The sequence below is a fragment of the Vigna umbellata genome, chromosome 2 (genome assembly GCF_029865625.1).
Source record: "Vigna umbellata cultivar VRB3 chromosome 2, Vumbellata_1.0, whole genome shotgun sequence".
NCBI lineage: Eukaryota > Viridiplantae > Streptophyta > Magnoliopsida > Fabales > Fabaceae > Vigna > Vigna umbellata.
In genome coordinates this window covers 40,241,508-40,257,491 of record NC_142166.1, presented here as the reverse complement: position 1 = coordinate 40,257,491, position 15,984 = coordinate 40,241,508, and the positions used below count along the sequence as shown (strand labels likewise).

At 32.5% G+C, this 15,984-nt stretch overlaps 1 protein-coding gene across 2 annotated transcripts; it reads left to right on the top strand.

The window, feature by feature from the left end:
- The first annotated feature begins 941 nt into the window (after window positions 1–941).
- Window positions 942–7,888, top strand: LOC124823125 (putative L-ascorbate peroxidase 6, chloroplastic/mitochondrial). 2 transcript variants are annotated; one of them, XM_047295260.2, is made up of 12 exons: window positions 942–1,328; window positions 1,424–1,567; window positions 4,755–4,875; window positions 4,958–5,058; window positions 5,146–5,233; window positions 5,443–5,510; window positions 5,602–5,688; window positions 6,653–6,727; window positions 6,853–6,930; window positions 7,023–7,127; window positions 7,275–7,346; window positions 7,644–7,888. In XM_047295260.2, the coding sequence occupies exons 1-12, from the start codon at window positions 1,113–1,115 to the stop codon at window positions 7,794–7,796; spliced, it is 1,308 nt and encodes a 435-aa protein (XP_047151216.1). In that variant the 5' UTR covers window positions 942–1,112; the 3' UTR covers window positions 7,797–7,888. The 2 variants fall into 2 exon arrangements, with proteins under 2 accessions (XP_047151216.1, XP_047151217.1); XM_047295261.2 differs by lacking the exon at window positions 7,644–7,888 and adding an exon at window positions 7,489–7,606 and having other exon boundaries at window positions 945–1,328.
- The last annotated feature ends 8,096 nt before the right edge of the window (window positions 7,889–15,984 follow it).

The window sequence follows — 15,984 nt, the reverse complement described above, 5'->3', positions numbered from 1 at the left end:
GTAACAATGTAGACTTGTTACTGAAAATATGAAAGAAAATTATTTTTAAATTTTTAAAATATATAATAAACTTCTATCTTATAGCATAGCTGGACTAAAACATTAGTTACTCATTTACATTTTCTTAACTTCGATTTACATTTTCTATATCAATACAAGTAAAAATATATAGGTTTCTAGTGTATATATTTTACTTTTGTAGTTACTGTCATTATTTATATTGAATTTAAGCTTTTGAAATCACTCATATACTGTAATAATACGACAAAATATTCATTAATTATTACTATTATTACCAAGCTTTTTTATTAATTGGAGACTAATCATTTGTAAAGCTTTGTCTGGATTAATCGTGAGTGTTTGCAAATTAACAATTTAATTTTAATGTAATTTTAAAAGATTAATTGGTAATCAGTGAAATTAAAAAACTAAACGAGAAATGGTCTTCTTATAAATGTTTTGTTGGCAAAAAAAAATATAGCTTTATTATTATCTATAAGAATATGAATAGACATGTAAAGTTTTTTTTAGTGCACATGACAACAAAATTCTTTATACAAATCATCTTGGAAATTACCAATTTAGAATCTTATATATTAATGTCTCTTGAATAATCCTCCTGAATAACAAGTTATAAAATATTGAATATTCATCAATTTGGTTTTTGCATTAACATGTTTAATTAATGTTTTGAGACTAATTGGAAATAGAGAAAGTTTATGACTAAAAAAATTGCTTATATAATTTCCTTACTTTGGAAACTACTTAGATAGAAAATTATATTTCAGTAATGAAATTGATTTTTTAGGGAATACTAAAATAAAATTGATTATCTAGTACAACTTATTCCTTTTCCACTGCTAAATAGCAGCCTAAAAGAAGGTGCGTAAAAGGATTTGGCTCTTGGGGGATGAGATGGGGGCAGTGGTTGGAATTAGGAGTTGTTTGTATATAAGACTGAGATAAGCACATAATTCATCGTTCCCCAATAGCAATGTTAGTATCATCGTAACTCACTCACAGGGGTGGCATCTGGCACATCTATCATCCGAAACGAGAGGAGAGGCAACGAAATAAACAAAAAAATATAATATAAATATTAATTAAAGCGCATGGCAGAGCGTGTGTTCCTCACTCCTTCGTCACCGCCTTTACCATCTCAACACACTCCAACCGCAATGGCTCTTTTCAGCGGCGCCGCCTCCGCTCGCATCATTCCCTCCGTCTCACTCTCCTCTTCTCGCTCCTTCTTCTCTATCTCGTCCTCTTCTTCCTCACTTCAGTGCTTGCGCTCTTCTCCTCGCATTTCGCACCTGTTTCTCAATCAGGTTACGATTCGTTCTATCTCTGATTACTGCGCTTCTGATTGTTTCTTGAATTTGAGCGCGTGTTCGTGAACCGCACGCGATTTTTGCTTTTTCAGCGGAGAGTGGAGGTTCGCGTTTCGAGTGGAGGATACGGAACGGTGTCGGCGCCGAAGTCCTTCGCGTCTGATCCTGATCAGTTGAAGGGCGCTAGAGAAGATATCAAGGAGCTTCTCAGGTCAAAGTTCTGTCATCCTATTCTGGTAATGTTCGCTTCGTACTTTTATTTTTATTTTTTTTCTTTTAAGCGATCTCTTTGTTCTAGCTGTTGTATTGCCTTTGAATTAGCGGTTCCTTAATTCCTTTTATTTTAATGTTAGAAATAAAGAAGCATGTAAGCTATATTTCCTCGAATTGAATCGTCATTGGATTTTTGGGTGCTTTCAAACACCTATTTGTTTGGTGAGAAGGTTATTCTTAGATATGTTGTAATTTGTTGTGCTATATTCCAAAAGTCAAAATTCTCACATTGTCTAGTTCACTCAGCCAGCAATTACCTTATATCTTCAAAGTGGAAAACAACAAGTAAACCATCAAATTCCTTATATCTTCAAAGTGGAAAACAAGAGTCTCGCCAATGGATTTGAGACATAAGATTGAACTTCCTTTGGACTTTGAACTCTCTATTCACGACTTAGTTTAAACTCCTGCATATTTCTTCTAACAGTTCCATGTTTTTTATCAGAAGTTTTATTTAATATTCTCTTATTATCTTTTATTCCCATATTTCCTTATCCGAATTTTGTCATAAGGTCGACGGATTATCTTGGTTCCTCGTATTTAGGGATACTTGTTTTCCTTGTCTTGCACACATATGACCATCGTGCCTTGTGAACTTGTCGTATTTCATAATGTTACTCCTCTTTTTGTGTTAGCGGGCATTGTGAGTCTTCTATAAATAGGACTGTCCCTTCTCCTCCAAAACACACCTTTGACTGTTCTTCTTTTTCTATTTTGGGTTTTCTTTAATGTTTTTGCTAGTTCTGTAGTCTCGTGTGGTATACACGATAGGTTTCTGTTGCATGGCATATCACAGATAAATCTTTAGCCACGCTTCAAGAAGACATAATGTTCGTGTTTTTAGTCATATTTTACTAAAAGATAACCATTCTCTACTTGTGCAAGTAACGTTAAATTCATTCATCAATTTGCAGTGCCACTGATTTTATTTTGTTTATTTTTTAACTTTTTCTCAAGTTTACTTCTGCTCATGGACTTGCATACTCTCTTTTACGATGAAGGCATTTATAATTTTTTTTTCATCTAGAAACGTAATGACCCCACGGTTTATTTCATCAAGCACACCCATCTATCAATGTGGAGATGGACCGCATAGGCTTTTACATTGTTATTTCGAGATCAAGAGTTTTGTTTGTATCGTTGAGCTTTGCGTTGCTGCTTTGAAGATATGATTAGCACTCCTATCCTAGTCCTTTGTTGCTTTATGCAGAATTGTTTATGATGCATTACAAACTTGGTGATGCGAAACCTCTTCCATTTAGATTGGCACTCATTCAGTTGTGCATGCAAGATTCTGATTAGAAATTTAGGTGGAAATAGGTAAGGCTAATCCACAAGGGCTTATAGCTTAACCTACATCAAGTCCAGATCATATATTTTAGAAAGTAGGTCAAGTCTAGGTTTTTATTAAAATTGATTTAGTTAAAAAAGGTCAGTCCTTAAGTCATTTCAATTTTTTATGTCTAATATGCTGGTTTATTAAAGTAAATATAAATCCTAATTTTGTTAGGATTATTATATTATATTATATTTGTTATAATGTATTAAAATATATTTTTTTATTTGTCTTAATTAGTAAACATGTTTACCCATCTGAAAAGTCATACTTATAAAATTTATAAGATTATTAAAAAATATATTGATATCTTGTTTAACAACTATTAGGGTATTTCCATTGCTGAGGACATAAGTTTAAGATCTGAATCTTATATAAGATTCTTGTATTCGAGCATGTTGATATAGCATAAAATTTAAGACCCAGACTCTTAAATAAGACCATTGGTCATAGTAATAACAAATTGCTTTTATCTTAAAAGCTTCTCCAAGAAGTTTAAGAAAAATATAATTAAAGTGGGGGTCTTGTAACTCTTGCATTGGAGCTAAAGTTACAAGTATGTCTTAAAAATGATGTGGCACAATGAGACCCACACAAGTAAATTAAGACTTTATGGTATTATAACCTAGATGGCCTTACAAAATAGGTTTTTAAATAATTAATTTTTTATGTTGTATGTATACATAATTATATACAAAAATATAAACAATAATACATAATAATGTAAGAAGATTGTGGGTCAATAATACTGTAAGCTTACTAGAATTTTAAAGGCCTTATTGTAAAACATACTTATAACATGCTCGTAGGTCAGGGCAAACTTTAATATAGGTCAGGCGGACTTTGAAAAATGATATGCGACAAGAAAATAGACAAGGTTCAGGCTTTTTTTTTCAGTGAAGGTTAAACCCAGGTCTACTAAAACCTGACCTGGCCCAGGATATTTCTACCCCTAATAGTAACCTATATAAATATTTGGTTTTAGGATCACTTAGAATAAAAAAGATTAAAGTGTCACTTGATTGGCACCAGTGATATGGTGATGTAGGATACTTGTTGCATCATACTGACCATCAGAGATTGATGAATTCATTCATCTAATAGATGCTGATAAGAAGCTGTAGCTCAGCAAATTCCCAATTAGAGAAGGAATTTTGAATTAATTAACTTTTCTGGATCCATATTTTATTCATAATAAAGCAGGTGACTACAACATTTCCCTTATACTTTTATCTAAAGACACCTGGCCTCATCCCGCGTTACATACTTCAAAGTATAAAATCCTAACTATTAATCTGGAACATTCTTAAGGAAAATAATTTGTAGTTCCCAATTAAACACAGTCTTTGCAATGTTTTGGCTTCCTATGGGTTATTTTGAACTTGTAAATAGCAACAGATGTATGAATTTTGGTTGTCAGGTTGTTGTCTTATACTTTTGCTGGACCAACTATACCAATTGTTTTTGTAAAGAGGCTGTTAACTTAATCATTCTGACTTCTGAACTAAAATTGTCACGGATATTGTAAAGAGGCTGTTAACTTATTGATTCTGACTTCCGAACTAAAATTGTCGTTGATAGCGAATAAACTTTACTGTGACTAAGTTAGTCAACATGATGTTGAACTCTGATGAACATACAATACTATCTTCTGGGTTCATGATATATACCATCTGCATACACTTCGATCTTTGTCATGTAATTTTAGTTTGTACCATGGATGGGACTAGAATTTGTCATAGTTTTTGTTTGTTTCATTGATGAGATTTTTTTTTTATTTCAATAATTTACATGCATAAACTTCAATGTGATAGATTCGTTTGGGGTGGCATGATGCTGGTACTTACAATAAGAATATTGAGGAATGGCCACAAAGAGGTGGAGCTAATGGTAGCTTAAGATTTGAAATTGAGCTGAAACATGGAGCCAATGCTGGTAATGATTCATTGAATATTGATTATTTCCGAATTATGCTTATGAGATAATATTCCCTGATGAACTGCCACTGCCACATCAGGACTCGTAAATGCATTGAAGCTTCTTCAGCCGATCAAAGACAAATACTCTGGTGTGACATATGCAGACTTATTTCAGTTGGCTGGTGCCACAGCTGTGGAGGTTCTTTTAGTCCTATTTTGGATTCAGGACTGACTATAGTTTATTTGAACATATTGAATGGTACATTTATCTCTTTTTGAATTGCAGGAAGCTGGAGGCCCAAAACTCCCAATGAAATATGGAAGAGTGGATGTATCTGGACCTGAACAATGTCCCGAAGAAGGGAGACTTCCTGGTAATGACCATACATTCTGTGGTAGCTTAATTGTTATAGAAAACTCTCTTAGCTTTGTTTGCCGTAGGACCTGGTCTACGTAATCTACTTTTAATTTGGGAAAACAAAAAGTAAGAGACACAGATAGCTATTTATTTATAAGATGCTTATTAATAAAATTGTTTTATCATTTGAAGTTTATAAAATGTGAGGTTATTGTATGTATTTAGATGCTGGTCCCCCTTCACCTGCTGATCATTTGCGTCAAGTTTTCTACCGAATGGGTTTGAATGACAAGGTAATTTTCTTTTTGCTCATAAGGATTAAGGTTTGTAAATTGGATTCCAGTCATATGTCGCATTTTGACTTTTAAATTACTGTATTTGCAGGAAATTGTTGCATTATCTGGTGCACACACACTGGGGAGGTCTAGACCAGATCGTAGTGGTTGGGGAAAGCCTGAGACTAAATATACAGTATATTCTCTCCCTTGTGACCACAAGTTATAAGAATGATTTTGTGCGAGTCTTTGAACTCTTTTGAAAGCCATATTTTTAAATTTTAATTTTAACAATCTTGAGCACCTTAAGCTGAAGGAAATAATCAGAAGTATTGGATATATGTTGTATGTTAAAACTTTTGATTGCTCATGTAGAAGAAGATGGCCACTATTTGACTGCTCTCTTTCATAACTTAGATCCCCATATAACAGCTTCAAGTCACTTAATTGACTGTAATTTTTACATGATTGATGAAAAGATAATGTGTGCTGCAAATTGAATACTCCAGATTCATGTCAATTTACTGAATTTCTTTCTTAATGTGATTTTTCCCCATCTCCAAACATTCAGTAGTGTTTCTGCAAAGCTTCCAAGTTCCGCATGTGCCTACCTTGAAGCTTTTTTAAACCTTTTCAAGAAAAAAGTACTTTTTTAATGTTTGGGTAAATTTATTTAGAAAAGCAAAAGCAGAAAATTGCTTTTCTTAAGAAGCAACTGTTGCTTCTCAAAATAAGCAGTTTTCTTCTTTTTTTCTGCTTTAATTTTTTTACAATTACTTTTGTTTAGGCACAAACAAATAGATCCAATATAAGGTTGTTATTTAAATATTGATTGTGGTTCCTACTTTACAAATAGAAGTTTTGGACTTGCTCTAAATTTGTGGCTTAATTCTTTCTTGGCTAACAGTAAGAACAACTATTTGTTTATCTGTTGCGCTTTGAAATGAATACTTGATGAAAGGGAATTTAAGGAACATTGCAAGTACGTATCAATGATTTTTTTAACCTATCACTCTGTTTTGGAGTAGAAGACATTATTGATGCAACATATCTAGACTGAATTTTAGCTGTTGTGGTCTTCCTGATAAACGATAATCATATAGCTTTCAGTTATATGCAATAAAACAGCAAGAAATTCACATGTATTTCTCACTCTACAGAAAGATGGACCAGGAGCACCTGGAGGACAATCATGGACAGTGCAATGGTTGAAATTTGACAACTCTTACTTCAAGGTCAGAAATATATTTTTAATTTTCCAGGAAGGGGGTTGGGTGTTCTATCAGGGGGAGTGTTAGAGGGGAGAGGAGTATGCAGGAATTTACCTTTGTTTTATTTTTGTGACTGTGGTTACATAAAGGACATCAAAGAAAAAAAGGATGAAGATCTATTGGTATTGCCAACTGATGCTGCTCTTTTTGAAGACCCATCCTTCAAGGTAATGTAGCTGGAGTTTTATTTAGTGGTTATTACAATTCAATATAAAAATTATGACATACGAAAACAACAAAATATTTATGAAATATTCAGGTATATGCTGAGAAGTATGCTGAAGATCAGGAAGCATTCTTTAAAGATTATGCTGAAGCCCATGCGAAACTTAGCAACCTTGGAGCCAAATTTGATCCTCCAGAGGTCTGTTCAATTTGAATTACTGTTACTGTGTTTTACAAATTAAGATATCTATGCCTGTAACCCTTGACCTGGATATTCCGTTCTTGTGGACTTAACTTTGTTACCTTTTCATAGCAAGTAAGAAATTTTCTTTGCTATCTTTGTCAGGGCGTTGTGATAGATGAATCCCCAAATGCAGGGGCAGAGAAGTTCGTAGCAGCCAAATACTCCACTGGAAAGGTTTTTATCTTTGCACATATCAAATCTTACTATTCATTTTGTTGATATTGAGAAAATTTATTGGATAGCTTTCTATGGAAGACTTGCATAGGATGTATATTTGCTTATTGTTCATTGTTTTACTTTTCCTGGTTTGGTGCAGGAATAAAAACAAGTGTCATGTTTTCTTGTGCAAGTATCTTTTAGTAATACAAGAAGAAGCTATTTTCAAATCATGTGATATCACATGTAAAATATGGAAGTTTTAAATGAAGAAGAAAGGAATAAAATTCAATAGTGTTCCTATTTGAATTGCAGAGAGAGCTGTCTGAAGCAATGAAGCAGAAGATACGGGCTGAATATGAGGCCGTTGGTGGAAGCCCAGATAAGCCTCTACAGTCAAACTATTTTCTAAATATCATGATTATTATTGCAGTTTTGGCACTTTTGACATCACTTCTTGGAAACTAGTTGGATTTTGTTGTATTGATTTTTGCTATAATGGCATTGCTATTTGCACACTTTTTCTAATTTTTAAACTATGGTATCAATTATTTTCTTCATTGACCAAAAGTACACACTTGAAAACAATATATGATTGCTGTAACAAATCATGTAATCATGACATTGGTTTGGGATTGGGGGAGTTATAGCAAAATTTGTCCGCAATGAGTGGGTAAATATGAGGTGGTAGAGTCTAGTAGATCGGCATTCGGTATCTTATGACTTGATCATTAATTTATAAATTATCCCTCTCTGCTAGCGTATGAATTATCCTTTTTTTATCTCTTCCTGACTTTATTTTGTTGACAGAACATTAGAGGTGGGTTGGAATGAGAAAATTCTTTATTTCTAACTTGAATTCTTTTTTAGCTGAACATTATCTTTTTCAATTTCAGTATGTAGTTCAGAATTTGTCTAGAATTTTCGGAAAAGCCATCCAAGAATATTTTGACCATGGAAAATCTTAGCAATCCTCTGCAACTCACTCGTCAATTTCAGCTTTAGATACTCTTACACTTTTTCACCATTATTATCAGGTGAAAATCATCTAAGAATAGCAAAATAGAAAATAAAGCCCGTGGAATTGGGACTAAGTCTGATATTAAGTGTAAAAAAGACCGACTATTTTTGTGAAATATAAGTTTGGGTTAAATATGTTTTTAGTCCCTAAACTATTGGCCGTTTCTGGTTTTCGTCCCTCTTTCAAAGTAAGGTATAATTTGGTCCTCATTCTTTTCGAAACGTTCGTTTTAGTTCTCGAAAACTAAACACGGTTTAAAAATTTGGTCCTCATTTAGCAACAAATGAGGATTAAAATCAAAATTCCGAGGACTAAAACGAACGTTTCGAAAAGAATGAGGATCAAATTGTACCTTACTTTGAAAGAGGGACAAAAACCAAAAACAGCCAATAGTTTAGGGACTAAAAACATATTTAACCCTATAAGTTTCACCTAATAATATTGTAAAAGGATATTAATAATTTGCTGTCACTTTTTTCTTTTCCCATTACCTGGACCTCTTTGTATTAGCTGTTATCTGTTGTAGGCAAGTGTTGTTACTTGTTTGGACCGAAATAAGCTTTTGCAAGTTTTAATAAGTAATGTTACATTCTTTTACAATATTTTTCTATTATTCCTCTCTATGCTTTATAAAAGGTATTGGAAGAAAAAGTAAATGTATTTAAATTCTTGAAATAAATAGTGTTCAATATTTTTTCATTTAAAAAATAAATTGCTGCGTGTTTGGATCTGAAATAGTATCAATGTTTAACTACGTTTTCTTTTCAAAGTCTGCAAAAAGCAACTAATGGTTTTGCTTCTGCGATCCACGTCTGAGGTGTGTGGATGAGAATCCAAAACACGGCTGTTGATCTATCCCGCTTATATAGATGAAAGCAATAAATTGTTGACAAGTTACTGAAAATGTTAAAGAATTGATAAAATTATTCATAGCTATAGCCAAATTTCTAATACGTTCAATGTAAAATGATATTGTATGGAGAGTTCTGTGTCTTGGAGTTACCATAGGAAGTCTCTTTTCTCTTCCACTGGTTCCCCTTTTTCATCAGTTCAAATGTATCTGAAATCTAGAATTTCTATTTTTTTCATTGCTTCAAATATTGGTTCGCGTTTCCTGATTGCCTAAGAATGTTGTGTGTAACTTCATCCTGGTGTAGTTAGGTGCCAACTTAAAAACACTAGTCACTTTCATTAGTATGAGGAAGTTGAAAAGAATGGAAAAAGAAATAACTTTTACTTTAAAGTTTGAATTCAACTTCCTCCAAATACGGCAAAACAAAAACGCAGGAAAAGAAAGGGTGCGGAAGGATTTCGGCAACCATGTACTAACAACATTGACAGTTTACTTTTTTCTTAGTAATATCTTATCTCCTACATTCATTTTGATTGACCTGACTTTGTTTACTTTCCTCATCCTTCTTTTTTAATAAAAATATATTTATATTCTGCAACTTATGAGTAATAGGTAGTTAGGTTTCACCATGCTTTTAGTTATTTTCTTGTTCTGTGTAGTCTCATTTTGAATGAATGAGTCTACTTGGGAAAATAGTGATAATTTAGAGATGGGGGTGGAAGTAGTCGGCGTAACTAAAACTTTTGCTATTCATTGGTTAATCAAAAAAATCAAAGTTATGTGAGTTAAAAACTTTGGCATGTTGGTTAATGACTCGTAGGTAGCCCATTTTTATTATGAGGGTCCAACTAGATTAGTTGTAAAGTATGAATAATTGTATTGATATATGTTTTTTTATAAAATCTTATTTGAGTAGGTTATATATATATATGTATTAAGCAATTACAAAACTTCTCCATTGTACTTGTAATGAATACAATCAAGTATATAACTGGAAATGCCATTTATTTTACCAAGCATTGCTTAATTACGATTTTTTATGTATTCGCTATATTTGCTTGATTATATTTCTATGAGAGTGAAATGAAATATTAAAATTAAGTAGTTTCAAAACTTTGCCACAGTAAAAAATAAAATATAATCGACCAAATATAGTGGGAAATGGGGCATTCACCAAAACAAGTATTACTTAATTCTAATTTTGCATATTTGTTTCCTAATGCCTGGAAGTTTCTCTAGCACAAAGTTGATAGGAATTTTTAATTATATAAAGTTAATTGCTTTACTAAAGATTTTTATAAAAATAAAATTGAATTCAGACATAAAAATATGATTTAAACTTAAAGACAATTTATACTAATGATATTCTAAAGAAGGAAATTTTTAGAATTGAAATATTATTAAAAGATGATGACGATGATAATAATAATAATAATAAATACAATTTTACTTGAAATTAAAATTGATAGTAATCACTATAATTTAAAACACATTGTTTTGATTTAAAATAATAATATGTTTATGATAATAATAATTTAAAATATAAAACTGTTAAATGTTAGTAAACTAAGTTTACTCAAACTAATTATGTACCACAACAAATTAAATTTGAAAAAAATATATAAAATGTTATTAAGATAGTTATATTCATAATTTGTGTATGGAGATTATTATATCACAAAAAAGAACATATAAAAACAAGTTAATAGTGAGTAAATAAAGTAAATGTCTCGTTTTTCAAACTGAGTATTCAAATTTTTAAGGTTTAATTCCTTCCTTGGTCCTCATTTTTATATGAAAATCTTATCATTTTTCCATTTGTCTCAATTGAATCATATTTTTTGTAAAAATGAACACATTTTACCTTAACCGTTAACTGGTCTCAAACGACGTTAAATTTATCTGAGCTATATTTTTTCTTTTATCCACGTGGCATTGTGCACTAAAACTGAATGACTCTTGTGTTTTATTCAGGTGGACGACTAAGTCCTAACATTTAAGGGCATCCCCTCTCATTCAAAGTATATTTTCGTCTTGGAGAAGAAGAGGTTCGTCTTTCGTCTTTGCCAAGTACACCTGCTATCTTTCATCTTCGCTAAGCACTGTGGTGTTGAGGTGCTGGTAAGGATGTCTCGTTCATCTTCCTCTTGCAAATGTTTGGGTTCGGCCATGCAACACAGTAGTGGCAGTCTTAGGAGGTTGGGTGCAAAACCAACATGCTTCTATGGTCAGAATGCAATGTTCCGTATTGCGAGAACCCCTAAAAATAAGGTGAAAAAATTCTGGGATTGCCCTAACTTCAAGGTCAGTTTTACATAAGCATAAATCTTTGTCTATTTATTTGGGTTTTCACGAAGGAGTGTGTGTTCTTGTTGAACAGGGTGGGAGTGAAGAATTGGTTGGCTGCAACTTCTTTCAAGTGCATTGAAGAAGGAAATGAAGGAAATGAAGGAAATGGGCTGAATGTAGAAGAAAGGAGTGGTAGTGTAAGAAATGAAGAAGTGAGTGTGATGAGCATGGAAGACAGTGTGCTGCAGATGGAAGAAACATATGGTGAAAAATATGGTGAAAAGATCAGAATGGCCTTTATAGAGAAAAGTTTAGTTAAGTTGGAAAAGTGGTTGAAATTTTTAGTGGGGATGATTTTTGTGATATTTATTTTGAATGCAATTGTATTAGCAATGTTGCTGAAACTTGGTTGATACTGTCCCATTTGATTTCATTGATGAAACTTGGCTTTTATGTAATGTGTCTTTTATTTATGAAGGTGAGTGATTACAATGATAATGTGTCTGATTTAATTTCTTTTAATTATATTGGTAATTTAAGTGGAAAACAAACATCATAAAGCAATGAGCAATAAAGATCATGACTGATAATGAAATTGGACACTAATCACTTTGTCATAACCAAAATCATTGTCTTACATCATAATAGAATGTGTTCAAAATGATAAGATCATTGTCTTACATATCCAAAATACATCAACTTTCATATCCAAAATACATGAAGATTACATCATAACAGAGTGTGTTCAAAATGATAGAGCAAACATTTGCTACAAAACATAAATAAGTTCAGTACATTAGATCATTCATCAGATACATGCATAATTGTTTCGTGAGTAATATGAACTTGTGTTGCTGAAGGTTGGCTGGGTTCTGGTTGTTCAGGACATTGGTCAGTACCAAGCATAGTAGATTCTTGAGTTATTGGAACATCTGTTGGTGGAGGTTGGGTGACTTCTGTTTGTTCAGCAGATTGGGCAGTAGGAACCTCTACTGTTGGAGGTCTTTGTGGACAACCTTTTTTGTTGTGTCCAAGTTCTTTGCAAATGGCACATTTTTTTCTGTGCCACCCTTTCTTAATTCACTGTCATTCTTCTTCAACTCCCAATCCTCCAGTCTTCGTTTCTTCTTGGGACTTCCTGGCATTGTCCTCTTCTTTGGTGGTATAACTAAACACTCACACCGACACAGACAGGGGGACAGGGAACAAAGTAACATCCCCACTAACGAAACACTCACAGACAGAGGACCACTACAGCTGATAAAAAATTCAACAAAAGAAAATTCGGGACCACAATGTCTAAACTACAATGTAACAATTGAACATGCAAAATGAGGACCACAAATCATTATAGATAGTTATAGAGCAAAACAAAAACCCAATTATCGAAGACACACATGTTCGTAAAAGCAAAAAGACATTTATACGTTCAAACAGAAAACCAAACACGAAACGAAATACCTTACCTTAGTTCGCGTCAACTATCGGCTGGATTCTCTTCGTCTTGTCCAAGATTGCAGTTGGTGATCGTCTTCCGCTTCGTCTCGCAACAAGGAAATGAAATCCCCAATTCCAATTTCAAATCCCTAATTCTGATATCCCGTAAGTGAATAAAGGGAAATAAATAATGCCATATCACCACTGTTTATTTAATCAAAACACTCCACGTAAATGAGGAACACACATCAGCACATTTTCTCTACACCACGTGGTCTTAATTTAACGTCGTCTGAGACCCGTTAACGGTTAGAGTAAAATATGTTCATTTTTATAAAAAATATTACCCAATTCATATAGATGAAAAAATGAGAACCAAATTGAGATTTAATGAAAAGCAAGGTTTAAACCAATTTTTAACGTTGATAAAGAATGTGTCTGCTTTTTCGTTGTACTTGAAATAATCCTAATACAGGTAAGTTTAATAGTCTCTTATAAAAGTCTGGAAGTGTATACACAATATTTCATAATTCTCTTTACAAGCATTATATAAAACGATAACACTAGAGAAACAAATTGCGTAAATAAATGAGAGTGTGAACATTTATATAAAATATCCGATTTTGTGAAGTAAATTTCCTGGTCAAAGTAGGGAAGCCGACTGATGTTGTTGGATGTCAACTTGTTTTGATAATCAGATAGTGAAAAGCTGCGAAAAGTTGCTATGTTTCCCAGTTAGGAACATGTGGGTTCCTGTGTTAATCATCACTCTCCTAGATGAATCACATTTGGTAAGCTTTTTGTTCCAGTAAATTATGAAGATTCTCTTCCACATCTCTCTTCAGCATTTTAGTGATAAATGAAAGTGCAAAGTTCATTATCCTTTCCCACTTTTGTGGCGCAGACACAGTTTACCCTAATGAGCCATCACAACTTCCGAAAACCTTCAAAGTGGTCACACGGATACTGGACCAAAAATTTAAGTGCCTTGCTCAAAGTTTGATTTCTTTTATTGGCTCTCATTATTTGCAATTCATTTACATTTCTTCTAAAATAAAGTTGGAATTGGTCAATTAACACATTCACTCGTTTTCCATTGTGAACGCAAGCAACGTTTTTCTGGTCGCAACCTTCAAGGTTGTACTTGTAAACGTATGTATCTGTTTTTCTTTCCTCCAAGCTGATTCAACATAGCCAACCATATGCATAAACTACACAACTTTCTGTTTATTTATTCTTCGTTTTTAATGATATTGGTTCATGGATATACTTTATTTTTGTGTACCATTCGTATCTCTTTTGAGAGATTTGAAATTTTGACTTAGCCTGTAAAAGTATAATCAGCTTGATATAACAAACAAGACTCTGTATTAAATATAATATTAAAGTTTTATTACTCCTTTAATTCTTGTATTATAACTGTTTTTATGTTTTAATATCTACACCTAAATTATTCGTTTTAGTTTCTTTATTTTTAATTTTTTAATTTATTTTAATATCTGCCATCTAAAATCATTGGAATTAAAACATGTTTAAAAGCATGTATACAAAGGGAAAATTATACTAATACGAAAATTAATTGGGTAATTAAAGTGTTCAATAGTTCAATTTTTATTTTTATATTTTTGCTTTCATTACCTCCAAAGGTTATCCTTATCCTTCAGTAGACAGACTCCGTAAAAGTTAAGGACAATATTATTCTCAATAAATAGTCGTTAAAAACTTCATGATTTGCCGTTTTATTACTATCTTCATAGATTACCTTGTGGTAATTTTCTTCAACAGTCTGAAGTCTTTCATGATTATAAACCCTACTCATAGAACTTGAAAGTGACAAGAACAACAGGATAATGTTACCTTTTTTAACTATAACCCTTGTGAAAAGGTTATTTATAAAGAGAATATTAAATAAATAAGCATGTTTCATATTTAAAAAATATAAAACTCTCGTAAAAGGATTATTAAAAAGAATTTGAAAAGAATTAGCGTTTAATCATACAGATAATCTCTGTTAACTTTTTTAAATAAGTTTCTTGCTTTTTTTAATTGGGTAAATGGTGTGGAAAATTGAAGTAACTGAACTTTTACTGTTAAATTGGAAAAACGAAATTAAATGTAGGCTGATGTGGCATATTTTTGGGCATGATATATGCATTTTCATATTTTAAACATTAAAAAAATTAGTAAAAGTTAACTAAAATAAATTTGGAAATGTTTCTTGCAAAATTAAGATTCTATCATTTGAAATTGGGAACTGATTGATTGAGGGATTGAAAGAGGGACTAAATTTGGAGAATGATTAAGCGAAATTAGGGCATTGTTGCTTATAATTAGACATTGTTGCTTGAAATCGCGAGGTGGTTATAGGTCAATTGTGAGATGCTTGGAGGTGTTGAACGTAAGTAAATGTTGTATTGGGGTTTCAATTTATTGTTGGGTGATTTTTATCGTGATGTGACATTCATTTTTCGAAAGGTGGATAGTGGGGTTATCCCACAAATGTTGACATGGCTTTGTATGTTTATTGCTCTATGATCCCCCATCTTGTCCCCATTTTTAAAGTTGTTTTGGAGTGTCATTTTTAGTGCATTGTGCTTTTAATATGTGTTGTTTTTTGTCGTTATAGGATTATTTATAGGTGTAGAATTTTTTTATATTATGTTGTGTGTGATGGAGAGGATATTGAGGTAGTTATCCATCACATGAGGAAGTTCGTAAATGATGATAGGCTGAAGTATGAAGGGCAAACTGAAACCTTAAGTTTTGATCCAAACGTTTGGAGTTACTTTATTGTAGTAAGTGTAGTGAAAGGGCTTAGGTATCCTGGACTCAAAGAATTTTGGTACTCTATAGGAGGGGGTTCTGTGTTGGATGACAGGTTGGAACCTTTGTGTGATGACACTAAAGTCATGCATATGATAAACTTAGCTCGGTTAAATGTTGAAGTTCATTTATTTGTGGTTTACACAATGTTTGGATCTTAGGTGATAAACATGCTGAAATATGTTGGGGATGAAACAGGTGAAGAAGTTGCACATGTGTTGCATGATAGTGGT